The 27,852-nt window shown below is 34.1% G+C and overlaps 2 protein-coding genes across 3 annotated transcripts; one reads left to right on the top strand and one right to left on the bottom strand.

Annotated features, from left to right (window-relative positions):
* The first annotated feature begins 14,627 nt into the window (after nt 1-14,627).
* LOC126884363 (uncharacterized) lies at nt 14,628-18,621 on the top strand. Of its 2 annotated transcripts, XM_050650294.1 has the most exons (4): nt 14,628-15,294; nt 15,378-16,560; nt 17,357-17,429; nt 17,483-18,621. In XM_050650294.1, the coding sequence occupies exons 2-4, from the start codon at nt 15,662-15,664 to the stop codon at nt 18,593-18,595; spliced, it is 2,085 nt and encodes a 694-aa protein (XP_050506251.1). In that variant the 5' UTR covers nt 14,628-15,294; nt 15,378-15,661; the 3' UTR covers nt 18,596-18,621. The 2 variants fall into 2 exon arrangements, with proteins under 2 accessions (XP_050506251.1, XP_050506250.1); XM_050650293.1 differs by having other exon boundaries at nt 14,628-16,560.
* A 6,082-nt stretch (nt 18,622-24,703) lies between these two features.
* On the bottom strand, nt 24,704-26,083 carry LOC126885462 (matrix metalloproteinase-16-like). The gene has a single exon (XM_050652034.1). The coding sequence runs from the start codon at nt 26,081-26,083 to the stop codon at nt 24,704-24,706; it is 1,380 nt and encodes a 459-aa protein (XP_050507991.1).
* Between the last annotated feature and the right edge of the window lie 1,769 nt (nt 26,084-27,852).

The raw sequence follows: 27,852 nt of genomic DNA, 5'->3' as shown, positions 1-27,852 counted from the left end.
TCTTCAAATTAGTTAGAGCACGCCATATGTTCTCGTAGCTTGGCGTGTCCGTATAAGACTTTCTGGTCACCATATACAGCAAAGATCGAGGACCATCTTCCAATCGCAGTACTCTTCCAATTTTAGGCTGCTGATTTCTTAACTCGTCCAGGCGGCCGAACTTTCTATTGAATACGGACGATATTCCTTTAGTCATCTCGAGGTCTTGGGCAACACAGTGGGCCAGAGAGACGTTTTCTGGAACACCAAACAGATCTTGCTGAACTTCTGTGGTCACGCCGAATCTAGCACTCTTTCTCGCTGCGTAATTTGACATAAATTGATTAAAACTTGGCTGTGCGACATCTTTCATCTCCTGTTGGAGGACTCGTGCTTCTTCTGTTTCATTTGAGCCAGCATATGGTGCAAGACGATTTATGTGAATAACTTTTGGTTTACCGTTTGGCAACTTCTTAATTCTATATATTACGTCATTTATTGTCTTCTTAACTTCATATGGACCTTCCCATTGTCTTTGCAGTTTAGGACATAAGCCTCGACGACGTTGCGGATTATAAAGCCAGACAAGATCACCTACTTCGAAGCTTTCATTCTTGCATCGAGAATCATATTGATCTTTCATTCTGTCACTGGCTATCTGGATGTGTTGTCGGGCAAGTTCATGAATGTTGTTCATTCGTAATTTCAGGCGGTCAACGTAGTCTTCGCCTGCAACATGTTCCTCGGAAGGTCCGCAGCCAAACTCTAGGTCGCAGGGCAACCGAACTTCACGACCCAACATCAGGCAGGTTGGTGTTTGACCTGTAGTTTCATTTACGGCCGAGCGGTAGGCCATCAGGAATAAATGAATGTGTTGGTCCCAATCTCGCTGATGTTCAGATACAACTTTGGACAAGTGTTTACCCATCGTTCGGTTCATCCTCTCGACCATCCCATCTGATTGAGGATGCAGGGGTGTTGTTCTGGTCTTATTGGCACCAATCAGTTTACAAACGTTTTGGAAAAGAGCTGACTCAAAGTTTCGCCCTTGGTCGGAGTGGATCTCCAAGGGAACACCAAATCGGCTAAAGAATTCTTTAACAAGTACCTCTGCAACGGTAGCAGCTTCTTGATTTGGTAATGCATAGGCCTCAGTCCATTTTGTAAAATAATCCATGGCTACCAGGATGTATTTATTTCCAGCATCGGTTTCTGGAAATGGACCTGCAATGTCGATAGCTACTCTTTCCATAGGACTTCCAACATTGTACTGCTCATGGGTGCTCTCTTTTTACCAACCGGACCATTACCGGATGCACACAGTTCACATTTTCGGCACCATCTTCTTACATCATCTTTACAGTTCACCCAATAGAACCGTTCTCGAACCTTTTGCAGAGTCTTCGTAATACCAAAGTGTCCACCTGATGTACCGTCATGCAACTGACGCAATACTTCTGACACTTTACTTTTAGGTACAATTAACTGAAGCTTAGATTCTGTACCATCATCGTTCTCAAAGGTTCTGTACAGAAGATCATCTTTTAGTACCAGGCAATTCCATTGGCTCCAGTAGGCCTTGACTTCTGGACTACATGCACATACATGGTCGTCTCGAAAGGGCATCAGCATTTGAGTGAACTCTTCCGGCCCTGTGTTCTATCTCGTAATCATATTCTTGTAATCGTTCTAACCATCTTGCCATCTGGCCCTCTGGATTACGGAATTGTATGAGCCATTTTAGAGTAGCGTGATCGGTGCGAAGAAGGAACTTTCTGCCATACAAGTATTTATGGAAATGTTCGCAAGCCTTCACTACACCCAGCAGTTCTCTTCTGGTAACGCAATAGTTTCTTTCCGGTTTCGACAGGACTTTGCTGAAATAAGCGATGACTTTTTCCTGTCCGTCCTGGATTTGGGAGAGAACAGCTCCTATAGCACTGTTGCTAGCATCGGTATCCAAAATAAATTTTCCTGCCTGTCCCGGGTAGCTTAATATCGGTGCACTGATCAGAGCCATTTGTAGTTGTTCGAAAGCTTTTTGGCACTCTTCACTCCATGTATATTCTTTGCCCTCCTCCGTCAACTTTGTTAGGGGCTTGGAGATATTGGCAAATCCTTTGACAAATCGTCGGTAATATGTACATAGGCCAAGGAAACTTCTAATTTCATGTTTATCTTTTGGTACTGGCCAATCTTTAATTGCATCAATCTTTTCAGGATCAGCTGTTACACCATTACTCGATACAATATGTCCTAAGTACTTAACTTCTCGTCGAAACATGTGACATTTCTTCGGACTTAACTTCAAGTTCGCTGCCCTCAATCGTTGAAAGACGTCTATTAGATTCTTGGCATGTTCATCAAAGGACCTTCCAACCACAATTACATCATCCAAGTAAACCAGGCATGTTTTCCATGTTAGACCTCTTAAAACGGCCTCCATTAATCTTTCAAATGTGGCAGGGGCATTACATAAACCAAACGGCATAGCCGTGAACTGCCAAAGCCCTGATCCGATCGAAAATGCGGTTTTCTCCCGATCGGCTGGCTCCATGTCTACTTGCCAATATCCACTTTTTAAATCGAGTGTGGAAAACCAACGAGAACCGGAGAGAGTATCCAATGTATCGTCTATTCTGGGCAAAGGATAACTATATTTTTTTGTTACCGCATTGAGCTGGCGGTAGTCGATACAAAAACGCGTTGAACCATCTTTCTTCTTTACCAGAACTACTGGTGATGTCCATGGACTGTTCGATGGTTCAATTACTCCTTGTTTGTCCATATCCTTGATAATCTCTTCGGCCTCATCTCTTTTCGCAAATGGAAGTCGTCTAGGCCGTTGTCTGATTTTCTGAGCGTCTCCGGTATTTATTTTATGCGTTACTATGCTTGTTTTGCCCTTATCCTTCTTATCAATAGCAAAAACATCTTGATACTCTATCAGCATAGACCTTACTTTTTCCGTTCGTTCATAGTCAAGATCTTGGCATCTTTCAATGATCATCTCGACAAGGTCTTTTGGATACTTTGACTTTGATGATTTCTTATTGGTATTCATAGAGCAAATTGAAGCCACGGGAACACACTGTCCGATCAAAGCTCCTCTACTTAACTTAATAGCAGTTTCCCTTAAATTCATAACTCTTACAGGGATGACATCTCGAACTTTTACCAAAGTTTTCGCCGTTAGGAACTCGACATTTTCTACATCTTCGACCATCCTTAAACTTCCCTCTCGGCAGTGTCCATCAAGCATGGTCATCAGAATTTTCTCACTATTACCGGGTATGGTTACGTCGCATGTAGTTAGTAAGCGGATGACATCTTCTTTGTCGTCGTGAAAGGGCAACTCTTCACCGTTGATCCTGAGAACTCCATTTTGAACATCCAATATTGCCCCCACTTTTCGTAGTACGTCCATCCCCAATATGAACTCGTCGGAGATCTCGGCAATTAATACTTGATGTTCAACTGTGGTCTGGCCAATGGATACTGACATATTAGCCTCGCCATATGTATTAATTAGCTCACCAGTTGCTGTTCTAAGCTTTACTGTTGCAGGTGATAATTTATTATGGTCTCGTACTACATCTGGACGTGCGATAGTTCTCGTTGCACCTGTATCCACCAAAAATGATCTACATCTATTATTGATACGACCTTCGATGTATAAGTTGTGGATTCCACCGGAGGACGTAAGGTTGACAGTTACTATGGGGGCTTTAGTTCTCGTGGTCGGCAGTTGCCCCTTGGTGTCGACCCGCTCTAGTTTTCCGACGGCTGTACGATCTTCTTACAATTACGTCGAATGTGGCCTACGTCTCCGCAATTCCAACATCTAGGCTCGCGTCTCTTTGGCATCTGATTACTCAATACTCTCCGTATCATTTCCTCCAGACGTTCATCGTTGTGTTCGTCACTTTCTTCAATGGTTCTTACTCTATGGCTTCGTGAAGTTTGACTAGCCGTTTCGTGTTCCAATGCAATAGCAAGTGCTTCATCTAAAACTTTCGGTCTTGCTAGTCGTAAAGCTTTCTGTAGTTCACTATCTTTCAGCCCATTGACAAAGGTATCTACCGCAATTTCTTCTAAAACGCTGTCTGGCACCTCCGGATAAGCCAACCGCACCACACGAGCCACATCTGCTTCAAATTCTTGCAGATTCTCACTTGCTCGTTGACTTCTATTTCTCAGTTGTGCTTTGTATACTTGTTGTAGATGGGCATCTCCATAGCGTTTTTCTAGACGAGTGAACAAGGTCTGGTAACATTTTTCTTGACCCTTAGGAATTGATCTTAATATATCTGCAGCATCACCTCGCAAAGCAGCAGTCAAGGAAACAGCCTTTTCTTGTTCGGTCCAATGGTTGGAGGTCGCAATAGCTTCGAATTGTCTAAGGTATATGGACCAAGAGGACTTCCCATCGAATTGTGGTAATTTAAATCTCATATGATGCGATGTTTCGTCTCTCGGTGTTTTATCCTTCACTACAAGATCTAAAGCTACTGCATTAACTGATGGTTGTACTTTTGTATCAGTTATCATGCTCTCTAGTTGTTTGATCTTCTCTTCTAGCATTTCTTTATTGTCGTCTACATTTTTCTGTATCTTATCGAATGTTCTGGAAACTTCTTCAAATTTCTCGTCGGTCTGTCTACAAACGTCTTTTATTACTTGAGAAACACTTTCAAATTTCTCATCGCTTTTTCTAGAAGTTTCATCGATCTTTTGAGAAATGGTTTCGAATTTCTCATTGTTTTTTTTACTAACTTCTTCAAGTTTCTCGTCGCTTTTTCTAGAAGTTTCATCGATCTTTTGAGAAACACTTTCAAATTTCTCGTTGTTCTGTCTAGAAGTTTCATCGATCTTTTGAGAAACACTTTCAAATTTCTCGTTGCTTATCTTAGAAGTATCATCAATCGTTTCAGAAACAGTTTTTAATTTCGATAAGATTGCTTGTTCTGCTGACTGGAAGTGGAACGTCTCTGGATCATCTCCGTTCTTCGTTAGGACTTCCTCGAGTCGTGCTTGTAGGACTATCTTGAGCCCACTGCTGTCCAGATCCCGTTCCTCTAGCTGTTCACGGAGCTGTTTTACTGTAAGTTCTCGTAGCAACATCTTTGGTCGGCACACACGTACTTTCCAAAATGTCTTTTAAAAGTCTTTCCGAATACCGAACAATCAACGCACTTTAACTATTCCCGACGAATAAAGTCCAAAAGTCTTTCCGAATACCGAACAATTAACGCACTCCGGTTATTCCCGACGAATAAAGTTCAAAAGTCTTTTAAAGTCTCTCTGTAATTCACTTATTTATATCGCACTAAGTTTACCGAACACCGACACCAACTGTAGCGTGATTAGTGTAATTACTTCTAATTACAATAAAACTAGCGGTTCGTAATTTATATACGACTTTATTTATATAAGTTACAGACGAATTTATCTTATACACTAAACTTATTTACAAAATATGCCCGTATTTATACCCAGTTGTTATTCTGGAACAATCGACTCCCATCTCGAGCTATCGGCTTGTTCCGCCTACGTGACGTACCTTCCAGAATTCTCCGGCGAGGCCTAGCACATCCGATTACGTCATTCTCGAGGTGTTTACTGTTATACGGGGATCGGCCAAGATTTCTCTTCCGCTACAGTATTAAGAAAATATAAGATCATTGAAAAGAATAAAACGTTGAATTTAATTATTTTGACAGTTAAAGAACAACATAACCATCATACAATATGGAAGTGCTATTTTAGGTTTAGAAGTTTTTAAATACTTTTGCATATTATGGGTAGGTATATCAAATGACACCATTGCAGAATCTTCAGTCAGACAGTAGTTGAAATGCTGTATAATCAATCACAAATTGCCTCAAGAATTGTTATAGAAAGAATATTTGGTAAGCTGTGGCAGTACCTACATTTTCAACCAGGAGCAAATCTAGTGTAACTAAATGTTGTGTGTGTTTGTTTTAAAAGATTATTCTCCATTTAACTCAAGCCTAAATGGTTCTCACATAACAATTTCATGTTCTTGGTAGATTCGATATTCAATATTCGATAAATATATTGATTATGTATTTTAGAAAGGAACTACAACGTTAACGGGGTTTTATTGTTTCATATAGTCAATGGACTTTTAAATATGAAAAACCCGCGGAGTGCACCATTTAAAGGGGTGAATTTTTGAGAAAGGGGTGTATTAATCCCTAGGCACAGGACGAATTAGGGTGAGTTCTATGCACTTTTGGTACAAACACATCTGCAGGAAAATTGTTCCAGGTTAAATTTACTATTGAAACATTACATTTTAAAGTTAAAAATATTATTTTTTACAAAAATATATTCAAAAGAAAAGCAAGAAAAAAAACTTCCATCCTTACTCTTTAAAATGACGTTTAGTAGCAAGGGCGGATCCAGGACCGATTTTCGGGAGGGGCCATGAACTTTTTTTGGGGCGGGGAGCAGAGGTACCGGGGATAATTTTTAAAAATTAAGGTTACAATGATGAGTTTTAAGTTTTAAGGCACTTTTCACATACTTTTACCATGTGTGAGAAGTGCCTTAAAACTTACCATTCCTGCCGTAGTACCGATTCCTACACATTTCTTCGGATCCAAGTACAGTTCTTTCAACAAGTTTAATACTATTTTCCCAATGCTTCTCCTGTTAGGCCTTGTTCTTTCCCTCTTTCTTGATTTTCACTAATTATTTTTAGGTTCTCGTAAACGTCAATGAATTTGACAAATTATTCACGAATGTTGTTATTGTCTATGTATCTCATATTTACAAAAAGCTGTTCCTCGTGGGATACTTCGGTTGTTTCGTCAAACATGACAGAGTAATAATTTGTATTTTGAACGTGACTCATTATTTGTTCAATTATTTCTTCACCACAACATGTTATTAATTGATTTTGACTGGTGCTAATAATGTATGTATGTTGCTCAGGAAGATGCTGTGAATAGGTGTTATTTAAGAGACTTATCTCCTGATGCTATTTTGAACCTTAACAGTTCCCCTCATTGCTATGTCCAGCATCTTCGTCCAGAAGCAGAAGGCCATCATCACGGTGGTCTCTTAGAGGAATATTTTGTCGACCTAAGAACGCTATAGATAGACCCTACTATTGGTCGTAATCTTTCTTTATTTTTTTGTATCTGTTTAGACCTCTGAGAGTCTATCTAGTTAATGACTAACTTTTGGGGAATGCGATTTGCGATAACTTTGTAGAAAATTCAGCACAACCTAAACGCACTCCTTGTGGTATGATGTTTTTTCATGGGTTTGTGTGGCTCCGTCTTTTCTCATGAGTTTGGCGAAAGATGTTAAAGGTTTCGTGACAAGGCTTTGAGCTGTCATCCCTTTATTGTGACTATATTTTCCATTAGAAAAATAAAACGCAATACTTGTAAAACAATTCCTTCTGACTGTGCAAAAATACCAACCAACTCCATTGTTCTAAGTGCTGATGACCCAAGTAACGCTTCATTTCTTTTTTATTATTGGTGTGTATAGAATATGGAAATTGATGCGACTTTGGCGGCTGTCAAGGTCGTTATAACGATTGGCAGTTTGTAAAATTATCAACATTTTGATTTATAAAACATCCTATGTCATTTTTGAAGCTTCCGTTACTGCCTTTTTCAATTCTATTTTTTGTTTTTTAACCAAGAGAAGTGATTCAAATTTACCGCGCCGTAATGCTTGTTTCTAATTGGTCCAACCGCAGGCAAGTTTACTCCACTGTTATTAAATTTTGACACTAATGACATTTATCAAATTTTGGCACTTCTGTCATTTTATAGGTTAATTAAGTATATCGGTGATTTTTTGTGTTTTCTGCATTATTCCTTTAATTTTTAGATTTTTAGTCTACTTTTATATAAAAAACAGTTGTTTTTAGAACTCTTTAGCGATGTGTCAGTATAATATAATATGTATGGATTATCAACGAAAGCTGATATGCTCAACAAAAAAAGAAGATGAATTTGGTGACTTTTCTAGTAGCTTTCTTGGGTGTGAATCTGTCTTTTTAGTTTGCTCCTCTTGGTTAAAAAATCAACTATAGTTCAGAAAACATATTTATCCCCTGTTTTGTACATATGTGTTTGAAATTAAAAACATTTGAACTGCAAATATTTAAATTTATATTTTTTTAAATTCTCGGAGGGGGCCATGGCCCCCATGGCCCCCTCCCTGGATCCGCCCTTGTTTAGTAGAAGTCTCTATGATTTCCAAAATATGATTTTTCAAAGTTTGCCACTCACAGCGATTTTGGCCCATTTTCCTTGTTACTTCTCAAACATTGTTCTGTAACTTTTTTCTACGTAGCTTTAGGTATATGCAAAGTTACATTTATTAGGAAAAAAGGTCAATTACCTTTAAAAAGTTTTATACTCTTAATGATTTTTGATATATTTTACGATTATTTTTAAATTTCTCATTATAACTTTTTTTATTGTATATGTAGGTATATAATTGGTAGGTATATTATTGTCTAATAAAAAAGAAAGCTTATTTTATTTACTTTAAAATGGTGTATCGTAAAAAATTCTGGGACTATTTTTAAACAAGATTGGAACCCTATGGAAAACTTTTTTATTATTAACTTTATGAAAAAAAAAAATTATGATATAATATGCAATCATATTTTTCTAATTGAAAAAAATAAAAAAAATTAAAATTTTTCTCAAATTACGGATACTCTTGGATATCCTACGGATATCGTGTTTAAAAATTGTCCAAGAATTTTTTGCAATACACCATTTTAAAGTAAAGAAAATAAGCTTTTTTTATCCCACAATGTATATACTTAAACGTACAAGAAAAAAAGTCATAATGAGAAATTTGAAAAAGCATAACTTGCTTAGAAAGAGCTGTATAAATAACCTTATACAATAGACTATTTTAAAGGTAATTAATTTCTCTTTCTACTATTGCATATACGTAGAAATGCGCACGAAATAGTTACAGAACAATGTTTGCGAAATAATGGGGAAAATTGCCCAAAAATGCTGTGTGCGGCAAACTTAGAAAAATCCTATTTCGGAAACTATAAATCTTAGAGAATTTTACCAAACTTCATTTTAAAGAGGAAGGATGGAAGTTATTTTTCGCTAAAGCAATGCCTATACCTATATCCCTGTGGAAAATATTTATGGGGCTAAAAACAAAATTGCTTTCTTTCGTGTTTTTTTTTTGCTTTTATTTTGAATATATCGAGGGGTTCGAGCGAAAACCCGATAACTAAAAATAACATTGTTTCAAAATAATCGCGATTAAAGATTTTAGGAAGTTTGAAGATTTCAAATCGTCATAGGAAGTTCAATCAAATCGTCATCAAACTTTCTATGATGATTTGAAAACTTCTTCAAACTTCCTAAAATCTTTAATCGCGATTATCTCGAAACAATGTTAATTTTAGTTATCGGGTTTTCGCTCAAACCCCTCGATATTTTTGTAAAAAAAAATATTTTTGACTTTAAAATGTGATGTTTGAATAGTAAATTTAACCTGGAACAATTTTCCTGTAGATCCCTAACAACACACAACATTCCAGGAATGTACTACCAAAGTTCTATCAATATTTGAATGTCCTGGACATTTAGGGAACATTCGGTGAACATCTATTTAAATTATTCCTGGAATGTTACCATAAGACATTCTGTGAACATACTACCAATGTTCCTATATTTTAAGTTGCGAAATAATACATACGTGTAAGAGATACAACATTACTTATAACATACCAGACAAACTAAGTGACATTTTAGGCCTACAGTGCAATAATATGTCAAATTTAAAGAGTTTCCCAAGATTATAAACATACAAATGTAATAAAAATTATTGTTCGCGAATATTCAATTTGGAATGCGATTTTGTTAATAAAAAAAATACTTATAACTTATGCAAAACCCAAGAGAGGCATTTATATTTATTTCTTTTGCGTTCATTTTCAAATTCGCCGTGCATATATTTTTGTGCATGGCGCTTGAGAGGGCATCACGTGACTAAAAACGACCAACCAACGACCTCGCTTCGGCCATCTTGGCATCTTCATCTTGGCGACCTTGCCTTGCCGTGGATTGTTTTTAGTTGTTTGTATTATTTGTGCTTTTTAAGAATATTTTTTTAATTCGGATACTTTTATAATAGCTTTAATAGTATTATTGGACAACATAAAGTTTAGGGCAACGGCCATGCAACAGCATGAATTTTGTGAACAGTGTTGCCATATCTGTTTATAATTTAGACATATGAATTTAGACCTCGTTTAAAATGTTTTTTTTTTATAATTTAGATGTTTATTTCATAGGATAGTTAATTCATTTAAGTTAGTTTCTTTTTATTACTATTTAGTATTTTAGATATTTTATTAGTTAGAGTTTACAGTCTACAGTTTAAGTTAGTTTCTTTTTATTACTATTTAGTATTTTAGATATTTTATTAGTTACAGTTTAGAAATCTTCACATTGTTTAGTGTTTCTATTAACTATTGCCACTATTGATTTTTATATAATTTTAATGCTTTTAATATATTTTCTGATTTATATCTAATGTCCACTTTACATCAACAATAAATTGAACAAGAAATTGACAAAGTTATTCAAGGCCAAATTTAACGTGTACAAAATGTATGGTTTGTAAAAGAAAATAAAGGAATTTGATGAAATAGAACAATTGGATATGTTTTATTTTGTCAAATTTCTTTATTTTCTTTTTATTCACGGCAAAATTGGGTGTTTTGTATAAGTCAAATTTGACCTTGAATAACTTTGTCAATTTCTTGTTCAATTTATTGTTGATGTAAAGTGCACTTTACATTTGTTTTCGATTTTTATATATTGTGTTGTATTCAATTTTGAATTTTAGATGTTACAGTAAGAAATATTTTACAACATGGCAACACTGTCAGTGTTTTTAGATTACCTCAAATGTCAACTACAAATTGGTTATGTTTGGTTGCCCTAAACTTGATGTTGTCCAACCAGGGTTGCCAGATTGGGGGAATTTCCCCCAAATTTGGGGTATTTTTTCTTGTTTGGGGGATTTTTTGGGGGTATGCACTGAATGGGGGATTTTTTGGAGGAAAATTTTTTCGCATTGGGGTTTTTTGGGGTATAATTTTAAGCACACATTCCATTGCTTGGCCGATTTTGAATTTCAAGTTATAAACTGTGATTCACAAAAATCTTTGAATATAAATTCATTTACAGTCGATTCTGCCATCTAGTACAAACTACTTAACTTATTTTGTAAAGCATTACAGTTTTCTTCAATAGCGACACAACAAAATTTGGTTTTTGGGCGCTTGATGGTGTATTTAAATATTCATAATGGTACCTATGTGAAACACAGAAAATTGTATCTTCAAGTTTAACTTTATTTACTATTCTAGAATTAACTTTGAAGAAGGTTATATTTCTGGTGTGTTCAATAATACGCATAATTAATTTAAATTAGTGTTTGTAGACGTGTTAATCTAAAAATTTGCCTAAAGAAAAGGAGTATACCCGAAAATACCGACTTGCTTGGGAATCGGATGCGGAACTTAAAGAAAGGTAATCTGTTTAATAGAATTTTAATGGTGTGGGTCATTAATAATTAATTATTCTATGTATGATGGATTGGTCCTGTATCAGAAGATGACACAAAATCATTTTGTGATATGTAAATGGCAGATTTACAATATATTGTATAAAATCTACTAAAATTTACACTGGTACAATGACACTTGACAGCCAAAAAAGAAGAAAAAATGACAGATGACAGCCCAAAAAGAAGAAGAAATGACAGATGACAGCTCATAAAAAAGAAGAAGAAATGGCAGATGAATTTTGGGGGATTTTTTTAAAAAAATGTCATTTTTGGGGGAATTTGTAGTTCAGGTTGGGGGAATTGTATAAATCGGTCTGGCAACCCTGTGTCCAACTGTTTTAAATTCCAAATGTCAATGCTATTTGTGGATATTGATATTACCCCACTAAAAATGACAAAATAGTGTGATATTACTTTATTTTTGTTGGGGAGTAATGGGTACTAATCAAATATTCAAAGAACATTGAGAAAACACTAGGAGATACCCTTTATTTCTCACTGAAAGGAAGGAAAAACTTTGGTGCTTCATAGTATGTACCTACCGTTTTATTAGGTTTGTTCTAGCATCAGTTTCAAACGGTTTAAAACCATCAGCGAATAGTGGACCAGCGTGAGTAGAGGGGATAGCACTGGTGACTATTATGTTTTCTCACTGGCCAACTGTTTGCTGGTGGTTTCTGACTAGTTTGACTGTTTGCTAGAACAAACCTATAATGGTGTCAGCTTTCTTCTGTTTATATACTTCATCAGACCATAGGCGTAACCAGGGGGGTTGTAACCCCCCCCCCCATTGGGATGTACTTTGAGCTCTATACGCTTAACACCATAGCCCTCAGAGACCTTCCAGTAGTTGTAACCCCCCCCCCCTTCAGGTAGTTGTAACCCCCCCCTTAGGATCATCCTGGTTACGCCTATGCATCAGACTTAACACTACAAAACAAAGAACTAACGAACAAACCATGACATTGGAACATAATATAAAATGCAATTTACAATTTCCGTGGGAATAAGTCACAATTTAAGTTTGAAATTAAATTTATTTGATGTTTAAATTTTACAAATCACATGCTATGATTTTTCTGATGGATATTCTTAAGTTAAATTTGATTTTATGTAACCGAATGAACTATCTTTCAATAAAATCGTCCCTTGTCAATATGAATGAGTCAGATAAATTTAAATTATTAGAAGGATTTTGTACCAAGCAAAACAATATTGATATAAAATATTAACAATCTTACCCAAATAACAGCACAAAAGTATATATTTGTGAATATTACCCCAGTATAACAAAATACTGTGATATTACTTTATTCTTGGTGGGGAGTAATGGGTACTAATGAAATATTATTCAAAGTATGTACATAGAGAAAACACTGGGAAATCTCCTTTATTTCTTACTGAGCAAATAAAACTCTGGTGCCTAAATCCACTAAAAATTTCTTACAATACTTTTCTTTTCTAGATGTCTACTTTCATTTCATCTTTCTTATTTATTGTCCAATTGTCACAATCATACGCAGCCACTGGTCAAATGCCTGTTTCATATACCTACATATTTGAATTATAGCTGCCCTACATACATTTTTGACTTCAATCTTATACCATTGTTCTGCTTCCTTTTCTTCTTATTGTGCTGTCTTCTAACGAAGGTTGGCAATCACTTCTTTAAACAGTTCTCTATCTTTTGCAATATGAAATATCTCTTCAACGCTGAGGTTAGTTAAATCTCTGATATTCCTCAGCTATGCTTCCTTTTAGAAGTATGTTTTATATTTCTTCTTCCTTCTTCTATATTTATCAATTATTGTCACTCCCAAACACTTGAATTGAAATGCCAAATACTGGAATTTTCAATTCTGCACCTCAGAGGTAAACTACACTATGTTGACATGGTGTTATTTTAAACAAGTTCCTTTAATCCACTTATTTTATTAGTTGGATTATACAAATTGGTAATGTATTATCATTAAAATATGGTCATATTGACTTTCAACCAATTATGGGATATATCAGATCTTTATTAACATTCTAAGTGCTCTAAACTTTGTTGCAACACAGTTGCTCGAAATGACATAGTGTAGTTTACCTCAGAGGTCCAGAATTGTGTATCCCTTTGTTCCTGTTTTTAGTGTGACAAATTTATTCTATTTTATCTCTCCACACATTTCAATATAATATTTTGTTCTGGTTTCGTTTGTAGACATGCATTTTCTTTCTTCACCTTTCAAGTTCCTAACAAACTTCAGTTTTTTCTTATTAAGACAACAATGTCATCTGCATAAATAATATGGGCCATTCCACGAACATACACCTGTTTTGGATTACTTCGACAACGAATATTTTACTGTGCAACATAAGAAGTATGAAAGTAAATGGCGCTAATAATTATTCCAATAAACAACAATGTAATTTGCAATTTACTTTCGTTCTTCTTATTTTGTACAGTAAAATATTCTTTGTCGAAGTAATCCAAAACAGGCGTATGTTCTTGGAATAGGGTATATATTGCTGTTTACATGCATAATTAACTTTATAATTGGTAAGGAAAGGTTTAACACTTATTTAAAAGGAGGGAAACTCATACTCATTTATTTTAAAATAAAATATAAAAATACATATTGAGAAATAAAATAAAAAGAATGTAAGTATCTAACATAATACAAGGATTCAATAATATATTCTCAGAATAAATAAACAAATTCCAGTTGAATGTAGAACAAGAGAAAGACACAAAATTACTTTCCAGTTTAGCTCTTGGATCTGCTAATGAACTTGGATCAAATATTAAGATGTCTTGATAAGTGTTCTTGAAAAACAATATACATAATCTCCCTTCGAGAACCTGTACATTAGGAAAATGGGCAACCTCATAAAAACTGGTTATATTCCTCTAAGTAGCATACAATCTTTGTTGTTAAGTTAATGCTCTGATGAAATTCAATATTAAAACTCCATTGGATTTTAGATATAATTTTATCACGAATTTGTCCGGGCGATTTTCTTCTTCAACACAATCAATAAACTCTAAAAATTCTTCAACTTCTTCATACATTTTTTATTGTAATTAGAAAAACGAAAAATATGGATTGGAAGTCGAACTGAATTGGAAAAAATTAATATTCAATCGAGATTCAAACATAAACAAACAAAGTTAGGTTAGAAACGCATACTTAAGGTAGGTCTATCGACGACTTGAGACTCAGCTGTCATTAGTGTCATTTTTTGGCTCTTCAAGACCGCATTTCACGTTGAGTACGGTTTATGAAACACAAATTTGTTCAAGGTCGACCTTAAGCATCGACGATGACTTGAGTACCGACTATGAATACGGGCCTAAATCTACATATTATTTTAAAACTATTTCGGCTAAAATAGGAATATATAATGGAACATATATGCACGGAGTGTACGCTCACATTCTCAAAACATTCTAATTTAAGAAGTCACCTGAAAATGTTTCATCCTGGTAAGTTGTTTTTGATTAATAACAATCCACTGGATATCTATGCAATCTACAAACTTGATGACTTCTCGTTGTTATATCTACAATTTGATGATTCCTAATTCTTGTAATTTTAGATAAACTGGACATAATTGCACCCAACAAAACATTTAAGTCTATTGTACTTTGTAACAAATGTCCCAAAAGGTTCTCTAAATATTCCAATTTAAAAAGGCATGTCACTAAGTTTCATCCAGGTGAGGACAAAACTTCTATTTAGTGCTTTTTGGCTATTATTGTATACAGGAATCAATAGCGAACATATTTTATTTTATTTCAGAAAATATCAACGAGCTGACTTCATCTAAGATTTGCCCATATCAATGCAGTGAATGCCAGAAAAAGTTTTCACATTTACAAAATCTTAGAAAACATAAAAAAATTCATGCAAAAGACAGTGATATTGGAAAAAAGCAACAAAACTTCAAGTGCAGTTTGTGTAACTACGAAAATTCTATAAAATCCAATTTAATTCTTCATTTCGAAGAATATCATGCCATTAAAATAGAGCAACAAGATCTTCACTTTTCTAGTGAACTAGAATTTCAAAAATGGAAAACTGACATGGAAAGAAAAGAATTTTCTTCATATGTCACATACAGTCATCCATATACGACTGCAGAGGGCATTAAGAAACAGAGTTATATTTGCCATCGTTCAGGTTTTTATGTGAAAAAGGGTAAGGATATGCGATATTTAAAAACCAAAGGAAGCAGAAAAATTAATGGAATATGTCCTTCTCAATTGAAAGTTTGTATTTTACCAGAAAATGGCAATGTTAAAATTAATTTTATACAAACTCACATTGGTCATGACAATGACTTGGGTCATTTGAATATTACTAAAAATGAAAAAATAGAAATAGCTAGTAAAATTGCTTCGAAAATTCCTCTTGTTTCCATATTAGATGAGATTAGAGATTCTGTAACTAATAATAAGTTGGAAAGGATGCATATCTTAACAAGAAAAGATCTTCATAATATATCACAAACTTTTAATTTAAATTCTGATGGAATTCGCCATAAAAATGAAGTTATAAGTATTGAATCCTGGATTGAAGAAGCCAAGAATAGTGGAATAATTTTATATTACAAGCCACAAGGGGCTTTATGTAATGATTTTCCTTGTTTAAAAAATGAAGATTTTCTTTTAATTGTTATGCATCCTGGTCAACTGGAAGTGTTAGACAAATACTCAGAAGATGTAATTTGTATCGACGGAACACATGGGCTTAATGCTCATGATTTTGATCTTACTACATTGTTAATATTGGATGATATGAGGGAGGGATTTCCTTGTTGTTTTATGATTGGAAATCGGTCTGATGAGGAAATAATGACTATTTTTTTCATGAAGATAAAAGAAAATTTAGGAAGAGTAATCAAACCCATGGTTTTCATGTCAGACATGGCCCAATATTACTATAATGCATGGCTCCAAATTATGACTCCAGCTAAATTCAGGTAGAAAACTATGCAATATATTCTTATTTTTAAACGCATTTATTTAGTTCAATAGTTTTCGTCAAATCTTTAGACGTTAATTTGACTGTCTTTTCTCCAATGCAAATGAATGAAAATTTGCAGACATATGCATTTGCGGGAACAATACACGAATAGTCAATAAAAAATTTTTTTGTTTATTAATTGTTTAAATAAAAAAAACGATTTTAATGGAAAATACTTAAATTCTCTTGTTTTTTACGATGTAAAAACTTGGAACTTTTACGGATTGTAGCTAATGATATGAACCATACATAATTTCACTTTTTGCGTTAATTGTTTACATTATGCTTCATAAATAAACAACAAAGTTTCAAATTTTTTGCCCATTCCAACTACTTTTCATGTTAGTAGATACATCATATGTTTTATACATATTTTAATAAACATGACAATATATTTTAATGTTTGAAAAGTGTAAGACTAAAAAGTACAAAATAAAAAAATTGAAAAAAAATTTTTAAGAAACGCTTTTCTTTAGTTACGAGTGACTAAAATTAAATATATAAAAAAATCAACTAAAAAGCAAAAAATAAAAATGAAAAAATCTAACACATTCGTTAAATAAATGCGTGGGGCGAAAACCATTTATTCGATGAAGACGTGCCATGCTTTTTTTGACGAATGTGTTAGATTTTTTTCAATTTTTTTTTGTTGATTTTTTATAATATTTTTAATTTTAGTCACTCGTTATTAAAGAAAAGCGTTTCTTAAAAAATTTTTTTATTAAATCTATATTATGGATATTAAATTTTAGGCTATTTTGTTCCTGGCACGTAGATAAAGCGTGGCGGAAAAATCTAAATAAAATTGATGGTCAAGAGCAAAAGGTAACTTAAATATTTAATTTTTTTGCCCACTCATCATATCATTCGTCTTTTAGGTTATCGTATACAAACAGTTACGTACCTTATTACAAGAGACCGATGTTACTTCATTTAGGGATATGATACAAAATTTTCAAATTTCTCTTCTATCTTCTGGTAATACCCAAGAATTTGGTCAATATTTTCAAAAATGTTATCTGCACAATATGGAATCCTGGGCGTACTGTTATCGCTTGCATGCAGGAATAAATACAAATATGAGCATAGAACGAATGCATCAAACGATTAAATATTTGTATTTAAATGGAAGACAAGTACGAAGGCTGGATAAAACTATCAATATCTTGATTAAATTAATTAAAGACAAATTGTTTGAACGGCTTATTACGTTGAATAAAGGTAAAATATCCAGCAAATTACGAGAGTTACGGAAAAGGCACAAAACAAGTCTTAATTTAGATATGGACACCATTGTCATGTCTGAAATGGGCTGGGAGATACCATCAAGTTCAACCAATGATATCTATTTAGTTCAGAAAAACAAACCCAGTTGTGACTGCCGATTAGTCTGTGATTTGTGCCAATCCTGTCTACATTCATATTCCTGTACATGCTTGGATAACAGTATAAGATGGAATATGTGCAAACACATACATCTTGTGTGTCAATTTATGAAAGGCCATCAAATTCAAGATACTAATGCAGATGAAGAACATATAATAAATACAGATGAGGTAAAAATTAAACAAGCTACAGAGCAAGCTAAATTTGTGGAATTTGTGAGTAAGTCTTGTAATATCAATCAAGAAAAAACGTCCAAACAACTGGAAGTTGAAAAACAGAAATTGATAGAAATACAAACCCAAATAATTCAAAATATAACAACTTTTGAACAACTTGAGGCATTTAAAAGTATTACAGCACCCTTGGTGCCTACATTAAGGACATTAGCAGAACATTCTGGAAATGAACTTAATATTGTGGCACTATCTCATGGCACACAAAACATTCCACACAATAAAAAAGTAGTTGCTCAAAAACGTTTATTTTCCACCAAGAAAAAAACTACAAAGTCAAAAAAAAAGCTGTTATCAAAACCTGATGCTGAAGAAACAAATTTGATAGCAAATCAATTAATGCTACAAGTAAATAATGTGCTGTTTAATTAGAATAAAATCTTTATTTGTATACATTATTAATTTGTTTGATTTTCTCACCTATTCTAATTCATTTTTTTTTTAATTCATATTGAAAATATTGTAGGCATTAATACTTTAAAAACATTTACTAACGTACCTACTCTGAAAGCAATTTATGATATTATGTCTGTCTTGTAACATTAATTCGTAATTTCATCAGCACCAATAATATTTATTAATACATAATATAATAATTTGAAATTCAAATAAAAATAAAACATAACCTTATAATATTATTGTTTGCATTTTTATTTGACATTTCAATCGAATGACCTTGAGAAAGCCAAGGAGCAAAAATATTTTATAATTTCTAGACGCGAGTTAGGAATTCCAGATGGTCGAGTACGGAATACTCCTGTGAATTCCTAAAACACGAACTTTTTGATGTACACTAAATTGTTTTTTGATTCTGTGGACTTTTAAAGAAAATATTTCTGTCTGTACAAAACAAAACAAGGATACTTTTGTAGGTTAGGAAAGGAGAGGTTTTAGGTTAGGGTTATGTTATTTATGGGCTTGAGACAAAATAAAATAGCTGTCATTTCATGTAAAGTTAATTAAATTTTGATTTTGTTATAAGCCAGGAATTTGATTAAAAATCTGCTAATTTCCAAGTTTATATTGGAGAGTATTGTGTTTATATTACAAGGATATTCGAAACCTTCTCTTTTTATGAATTTATATAGATCCATTCTCGGAATTTTGTTAATGGGACATTCCAAGAATATATGATTTAGAGATTCTGTTTGCCCGCATTCGCAATAGGGATTGTCTTTAATTCCGATTCTGTGTAGGTGTTCTCCAGTTAGGCAGTGTCCAGTACGCATCCTAGTGATCATGGTTATGTGTCTTCTATCAATATATGGTAGTTTGTTGAACCAGTTAGTTTGAGGAAACTTGTCTTGTATTGTTGCATATTGTTTTCCCTTTTGTTTTAGTGACTCCTTCCATGATTGTTGGAATTCTTCTATGGTCTTGTTTTTGACGATGTTAAAGATCTCTTGTGCATCAATTTTAATATCTTTTGGTACATTTAAGGTTCTGCCTAGATTTGCTAATGTGTCTGCCTCTTCATTCCCTGGAATACCTGCATGCCCTGGTATCCAGGCGATCAGGATATTGTTGTTATTATTGTTGGCGTCTAGTATTAGTCTTTTTGTCATAATAGTTATATAGTCCTCTGAATTGATTATACCAGTTTTTGTCAGTTTTGTTACAGCACTTTTTGAATCTGTAAGTATTACCGCGTTTTTTAGGTCTTTCCTTAGAATGGTTGATATTCCTTCATTTATGGCTGCCATTTCCGCTGTTGTGATGCATACTTCATTTGGCAGTCTAGATGAGAATCTGTATTGGATTGATGGAATGTATATGCCAAAGCCTACCCGATCTTTGGTTTTAGATGCATTTGTATATACAAAAGTATATGTTGGTTTCAGCTTTTCTGTGGCCACAAGAAAATTCTGTTTTATATTTGGAGTGGATTTGGCTATTTTTAAATCCAATATATCAACGGGGGACATAATATAGTTATATTCCAAGTCATAGCTTGGAGGAATTTTGGCTTTATGTATTTTTTCTAAGAATGGTGTATATTTGTCAAATGCTGAAATAAGATATGGCATATTGGTGAATCCCTGTGGGTCCATTGTTTGTTTATGTATGGTGTGTGTTTTGCTTAAGATTTGTATTAGAGGGTGGTTAATGCTTGAGAGAGGTTTAATTAAAAAATTGCTCGCTAATATATTTCTTCTGGTTTCCAGATCTATTAATGAGCCTTCTGCCAATAGGACGTTTTTAGGAGTGGATCTCATACACCCCAGACAAACCCTGATTCCTTCATAAAAAATTGTATTTATTTTTTCTAGGTTATTTTTTGATGTGGGTTTAATGAATATTGATCCCACATCTAGGTGGGATCTCACCAATGCGTTGAAGATGTTTAAGAGTATTTTAGGATCTGCACCCCACCATACTCTACTAATATATTTAATACATTAAGAGCTTTTTTTGCTTTGTTTGTAATAAGTTCTATGTGTTGATCCCATTTTAAGTTTGTATGTAGGATTGCTCCTAGGTATTTGACATTGTTACTGTATGGGATAGTGTTATTGTCTATGTTAATGTTTATGGGTATGGTTTTCCTTCTCCCCTTAGTAAACCATACTGCTTTGGATTTTTCATTGCATAGAGATAGGTTGTTTTCGTTTAGCCATGCTTTTAATTTTATTAGGCTTTTATTTATTTTTTCTGTTAGATTTGTTATATTGTTACCTTTACATACTAACACCAGGTCATCTGCATATCCTATTATTTTAGGGTTCTCATTTATAGTTCTGAAGAGATCATATACATAGATGTTGAACAATATTGTGCTAAGAGGAGAACCCTGTGGAATTCCTGTTGTGGCTACCTCTGGTCCAATAAAAGAACCATCAGTTTTTCTGGTGTATAATAACCTGTTTTCTAGAATTTTGAATGTGAGGTTTGCTAGGTCACTAGGTATGGAGAGATCTATCAGTTTGTTATAGAGACTATATATGTTGATTCCATCATATGCAGATTTGATGTCCATAAACACCGCCAGAACAGATTCATTTTCTCGAAAAGCAAGTTGAATAAGAGATGTGAGGTAAGCTAAATTATTTTGGATCCCCAATCCTTTACGGAAACCTGTCTGAAAGTCGCTGAATACACTATTTTTTTCTAGTAAGTAGTCTAACCGGTTCTTTATCATTATTTCTAGTGTTTTTACATAACAAGATGATAGTACAATGGGTCTGTAATTATCTAGGTTTTCAGCGTTTTTTCCTGGTTTTAAAATTGGGATTACATTGTATTTTTTTCATAGACTTGGGAGGGGTTCACCATAGAGGCCTTGATTGTATATGTGTAGTAACACTGTTTTGGCATCGTCTGTAAGATTTTTAATCATGGAATATGACAGGTCGTCCATACCTGGTGCGGAATTATTTTTGTCTTTAAGGCTTATGTTAAGTTCTTCCATTGTGAATGATGGACTGATGTAATTTATTGTAAAGCTAAAGTCTGGAATGATATTAACTATTGTCATATTTTTCAAGAATTGTTGTCGTTTCAAGTCATCGATTTTTAATGCGTTGTATTTTTTCCTTTGGTGGGAGAATTTTTTAATTTTTTTCCATACATATGATAGGTTTGAATCTCTATTTAGAGTTGCACAAAATTCGATAAACTTATTTTTTTTCTTGACTTTTAAGGAAAGTTTTGCTTTTGCTATCTGTTGTTTTGCTATTATATAGTTGTCTATCGTTGGTGAACAATTAAAGTTGTTTATTGCTACTTTTCTTTCTCTTATAATATTTGTACATTCATCATCCCACCAGGGGTTACTTATCTTATTTTGTTTATTATGAGTCTTGTTTGGGATACTTGTTTCTGCTGCTATGTTAATTATGCTGTTTAGTTCTTCGAAAGTTTCTATCTTCTTGTTGGTGTTCATTTCTTTTGAGATCTTTTCCTGATATTCCTCCCAGTCAGCTTTGAGGAAGTTCCTTGATTCAAATGTGTGCTGTTTGTAGTTCTCTATGCTATGTTGACTACTTTTTTTATTAATGTTTAGCATCGTTGGAAAGTGGTTGCTGTTTCCACAATCAGGGATTACTTCCCAGCTAGAAGCAGCAGAAAGTTTGGAACCTACTATTGTGATGTCCACCGCACTGACATTGTTGTTCGGAGATTGTAATAAGGTGCCTGTTCCATCATTCATTAATATTATATCATTATTTAAAAGATAGTTGCTAATAGCTCTGCCTCCTGCATTAGTATTTACTTTGTCCCATAATGGGTGGTGTGAATTTAGATCACCCATGAGAATTGTGGTATTAGTTGGTAGATTGTTATAAATTTGGTCTAGGACTTCAGTTGTAATTTTACCGGTTGGACTTGCATATATGTTTATCAGATGTATATTTGTGATCTTAATAATAGTGTATTGGATGTATTCATTGTTAAAGTCTTTGATATGCGTGAATAGGATATTATTTTTTATGCATGTTGCAATTCCTCCATATCCGTCTTCTCGATCTTGTCTTAAGATGTAATAGTTATTTAGGTGCAACTGATACCTATTTTTTAGCCATGTTTCGTTTAAAAAGATAATGTCTGGATCATATTTCCTTATTAGTGATATTAGATTTGATCTGTTAGAATTCACACTTCGAATATTCCACTGAAGTATTTTTAGTTTGTTTTTTGTATCACTCATGTTTGTTTTATATGATATAACTTTGGATATGTAAATTGTTGATCCATTTTTTGGTATACTATATTTTAAAGAGAAAAAAAAAACCTGTTTGGAAGAGAAGATAGCAGAGTAAATTCGTAGTGAAGTATAATGGTGTATAGTTGTTAAAACTTAATTGTTTTGTGGATTATCTAAATCCATGTAGGAATCTGTGTATAGGTTAGAGTTTATAAAATTTTTTATATAATTTTGGTTTTGGTTTGATAAGGTTCTGAAGTGATCAAAGAAAATTTTTACAAATTGTGATTCATCTTTAATAGGTGAATCGTTGTCTGTTGAGGATTGCTTAAAGGCACTAGTAGGCAAATCGAAATGTGTTTCTTGTGATTTGGAAGTTGAAGGTAGCTGAGTTATTGGAGAATTCTTTTGTGAACCCCTTTCTGGTCTGGAGTTGGGTGATAGAAGGCAAGCATTGTGTTCTTCTATGTTGTATCTTTGTTGGGTAGGAGTAGATGATCTAAACGGGTGTCACTACAGATATAGGGAATTCTGTGTGTTAGAGAGAGAGGTATGTGATGTCACAGCTGATATAGGAAAGTATGTGTGTTAGAGAGAGAAACATGGTATCTCTGCTGCTATTGGTCCGATTTAAACGTACGACGGCTCGTTGGAATGGGCGGGAGATAACGAATACAAAAAAACATGGCGGCATAGTGTCAAAAGGGCGCTTTCCGATGTGACGACGTCCGATGGGGCGCGTTCCGGCGTTCTAGCGCTGATCGATCGGTGCGCGATACCAGATGTGCGATCGGTACCTTAATTTTTCGCGGAACGCGAAGCAGATGCGCGGTCGGTACCTTTTTCGCGGATCTCGTAGATACGAAGCGCGCGGTAATTTTGGAATTTAAATAAAACAACAACATAATGCAATTTTTTTTATTAAAAGAACTTAAAAGGAACACAGCGGCGCAGCGGTGCGCGATACCAGATGTGCGATCGGTACCTTAATTTTTCGCGGAACGCGAAGCAGATGCGCGGTCGGTACCTTTTTCGCGGATCTCGTAGATACGAAGCGCGCGGTAATTGTGGAATTTAAATAAAACAACAACATAATGCAATTTTTTTATTAAAAGAACTTAAAAGGAACACAGCGGCGCAGCGGTGCGCGATACCAGATGTGCGATCGGTACCTTAATTTTTCGCGGAACGCGAAGCAGATGCGCGGTCGGTACCTTAAGTTTTTCGCGAATCTCGTAGATACGAAGCGCGCGGCTGGTAATTTTGGAATTTAAATAAAATAAAAAAACATAATGCAATTTTTTTATTAAAAGAACTTAAAAGGAACACAGCACGTCAACGCGTCACGTAAAAACGTCACATCAAAACGTCACGTAGGCTTGTGAAATGTCACGTGAAAACGTCACGTCAAAGCACGTCACGTAAAACGTCACGTCAAAGCACGTGAAAACGTCACGTCAAAGCACGTCACGTAAAACGTCACGTCAAAGCACGTCACGTAAAACGTCACGTCAAAGCACGTAAAAACGTCACGTCAAAACGTCACGTGGGCTCGTGAAATGTCGCGTAGGCCTTATTGTCATGGTTGAATCATCATGTAATATAAGACTTGATCAATAAATAAGGCGTTTAAATAAAAAACCCATAACTTTAAAAGTGCGATCGGTACCTTAATTTTTCGCTTTGCGCGAACCAGAGGCGCGGTCGGTACCTTAATTTTTTCGAGGAAGGATCTCGTAGATATGAAGCGCGCGGCTGGTAATTTTGTAATTTAAATAAAACAACAACATAATACAATTTTTTATTAAAAGAACTTAAAAGGAACACAGCAATCTTTATTCGTATATAGTTACAATTTTGTTTAACAAAGTTTTTAATTGTTTTAATAGACCGTCTTCAGGGCAGGGTATCCCAAAAAGCCCCCAACTGAACGTTCCTGCTGCTACAACTTTACGTGTGTATTCGCTGTACTTATAATAGGTATTGTTTTGAAAAAAGTAAATAAACCCATCCGTGTACCGGAATGCTGATGTTATTTTATTTGGTATTCCGGGGAAGAGATCATTTATTGGGCCGCGGTTTAAGACATCTCCAGCTTCATTAAATTCAATGTATGAATTATCATTGTACAATAAATATGTTTGACCGCTGTTTGTTTGAAATAAGGCATTTATTTTGGTTCTCGTAGGTATAGAAGGAAACATAAAACTTTTTTGAAGTTGTAAATTAGGGAAAGATGCGTCGTAATACCGATTATTGCTTACAGTTATTAAGTGTCCCTCGGAATTCTGAAAAACATGTGAAACTTGCGTAAACCTCAACTCTTTAGGGAGATAATCAGTAATTAATTCTGGATGTTGTGGAAGACGCATCTCATTTAAATCAAACTTCCATAAATATTTGTCAGACCCAACGTACATGCGATAATTTGGAAACTGTGGAGATGTAGCTAGAAACATGAAATCGGGATACTGAAGTAGACAGATGTTTTTTATTGCAGGTGTTGTCGGCAAATAGATCCTATTTTTCGAAAGTGTTGTTTGCGTAACTGGGGCTGTTGACATCGATGTGGGGGCTTCTGTTTGTCCATATAGCCTGCTCATTGCCTTTTTATCATCATCACCAAAACTTGTCACATCTTGTTGATACCAAGGATACATAATAGACGAATCGCTATTACTATGTTCTAGTCCAAGGGTATGACCAATTTCATGCAGTAGGACAGCCAAAAAATTGGCTTCACCATCAGGAGCTCTGCCATTTCCTGCATACCACCGTTCATTGGCATCAAGATGGATTTCGATGCAATCGTTTACGCCAGGATAGTATGCGTGAGCTAATACTTTTCCAGGACCATCGAAATTAAATGGGCATTTAGAGGTTCCTTGACAACTTGCTCGAAAACTATGATTATTTGACACCACAGTTATAGTAATATCCGGCTTTGAAGAAGGTATTATTACTCGTTTAAACTTTAAATTAGATATTTTCTCCCATCTAACGAAAGCGTCTTCAGCAAGATGTATATAAACTGGATTACTAACAGCTTGAGGAAAATACCAACTTAATGTCGTTTTATTCCACTTCGAATGAATTGCATAGTTATTGTCGCCAACAGAACATCGAGGCTTATTCATCATCATATTCATAGTATCATTATTTAATGTTCCGGTCACCGGAAGATTGTATCTTTCTTGAAATTCAACTAAGGCCATATCTATACTAGAAATAGCATTACTTGATGTATTTAGATATCCAAATCGTTTAAGAAAAGAACTAGCATACTCCAGAGTGCTATTCTCTGCATACACAGATACAGAGAGCAACAATAAGACATGTAAACAGACAAGCATCTCGATTTATACTAAACCCAAAATTTTTTGGTAAAGTTATTTAAGAAAATATTTGAAGTAAAAATCGTTGAAAATAATTAAAATTGATAATTCACATATCGCATAGGAAATAGCGGTTGAAGGTCTAATCACATTACTATGCAATTCTTCGTTATCATACCGCATTTTGTTATTGAGCTATATTTCTTATCATGTGCAGAGAAAATGTTGGAATTTTTCAATGATTTTACAATGATAAAACTGAATATAATTTTGCGCACGCAAACATTCTACAACACGTCATAGGGTGAGGCACGCAACCATATAAATTTCAAAATGCACCTCAGGACGGTATATTCCATAGTCTATTCCCTACTGTTAGTGTGCGCTCGTTGTGGTTCAACTAGTTTTCAAAGGTAAGTGTTCTCTTAATTATTCTTTATTAAATATTTTCGATGTTTCTTGTTTGATTTTGAATAAAACTTAATGTTTTCTGCTCCGCCATTTATAAAATCTCTTCATTCCAGCTGAGATTTATTATTTCGACATTAAATAATTGTCTAACTATCGTCATTTTGAATGACATTTATTTTTTATTTTCTCGTAATTATTCGTTTTTAAATCTTTTCGGTTTTTCAAGTTTTTGGTCAGCTATTTATAAAATTCCTTCATTCCAGATGAGATTTATTATTTTAGCACCTGATTGTCTACAAAAAGACCTCATGCCAACATGACAATTAATCTTTTTTATTTTCTCATAATTATTCTTTGTTAAATCTGTTCGGTTTTTCTTGTTTGTTTTTATTAATGTTTTCTGCTCTGCTATTTATCCCTTCATTCCAGATGGGATTTATTATTTCGACATTTGATTTTCTACAAAAAAAAAAAAAAAAACCCTTGATGTTAGCATGCTGAATGCCAAGTATTCGTCATTCTTTGTAATTATTCTTTGTTAATTTTTAGTCATGGATGCGTGTGGTAGAAAAGTACTCGATGTCGTTGAAGCAATTAGAAACCTGAAATGGGTTTTTATTGACAATGCGGATAAGTTTGAGTACGAAGCCGAGCGAGCTGTTATAAGAACAAGAAGGTACACGGTAGAAGAGTGTAACGAAGAAGCTACCAAATACCACAAGGGAGCAAGAATATGTGAAGACTATCTCTCTGACGTAATATGCATGTGTTGCTTTTTAAAAAAAATAAAAAATCTAGGGCTGACTGATTTCTTAAATGACCTAAAAGATGTTCTACCTACTGAAGATGAAGGGGTAGATACTGTAAATACATGTAGATATAATTAATAAATAATATATTTTATTTTGTAGTTTTCATTTCAAAACAACATATCGTTAAAATTGGAGGAATTTATGAAAAAGATCAAGGAACTAAAGGAAAAAATAAAACAATTTGAAGATAAACAAATAATGTTTAAGTCTTTTAGTAAACTGCACTTAAGGACACCCATAAGTAAACCGTACACTATGTAATTGTTGTTTTAATAAATTATTATAATACTAATTGACTCTTTTATTTATTTATAATTAAGAAATAAAACAAAAAATAATATAATATATTTTTATTTTTGCATTAAAAAAGTATCATACAACCAAAATACATTAGATAAAGCACAAATACATTTTTCACTATTATGA

Source organism: Diabrotica virgifera, chromosome 5 (genome assembly GCF_917563875.1).
Source record: "Diabrotica virgifera virgifera chromosome 5, PGI_DIABVI_V3a".
Lineage (NCBI taxonomy): Eukaryota > Metazoa > Arthropoda > Insecta > Coleoptera > Chrysomelidae > Diabrotica > Diabrotica virgifera.
Note: the sequence above shows the minus strand (reverse complement) of the source record. Positions and strands in the feature narration are given on the sequence as shown.

What these genes read in the sequence shown, in the direction of transcription:
- LOC126885462 (XM_050652034.1), bottom strand. Translation starts at nt 26,083, where the DNA reads ATGGCCTTAGTTGAATTTCAAGAAAGATACAATCTTCCGGTGACCGGA.
- LOC126884363 (XM_050650294.1), top strand. Translation starts at nt 15,662, where the DNA reads ATGGAAAGAAAAGAATTTTCTTCATATGTCACATACAGTCATCCATAT. An exon ending in ATGACTCCAGCTAAATTCAG is followed by an intron (nt 16,561 to 17,356) that starts GTAGAAAACTAT and finishes ATTAAATTTTAG; the next exon opens with GCTATTTTGTTCCTGGCACG. An exon ending in TTGATGGTCAAGAGCAAAAG is followed by an intron (nt 17,430 to 17,482) that starts GTAACTTAAATA and finishes TTCGTCTTTTAG; the next exon opens with GTTATCGTATACAAACAGTT.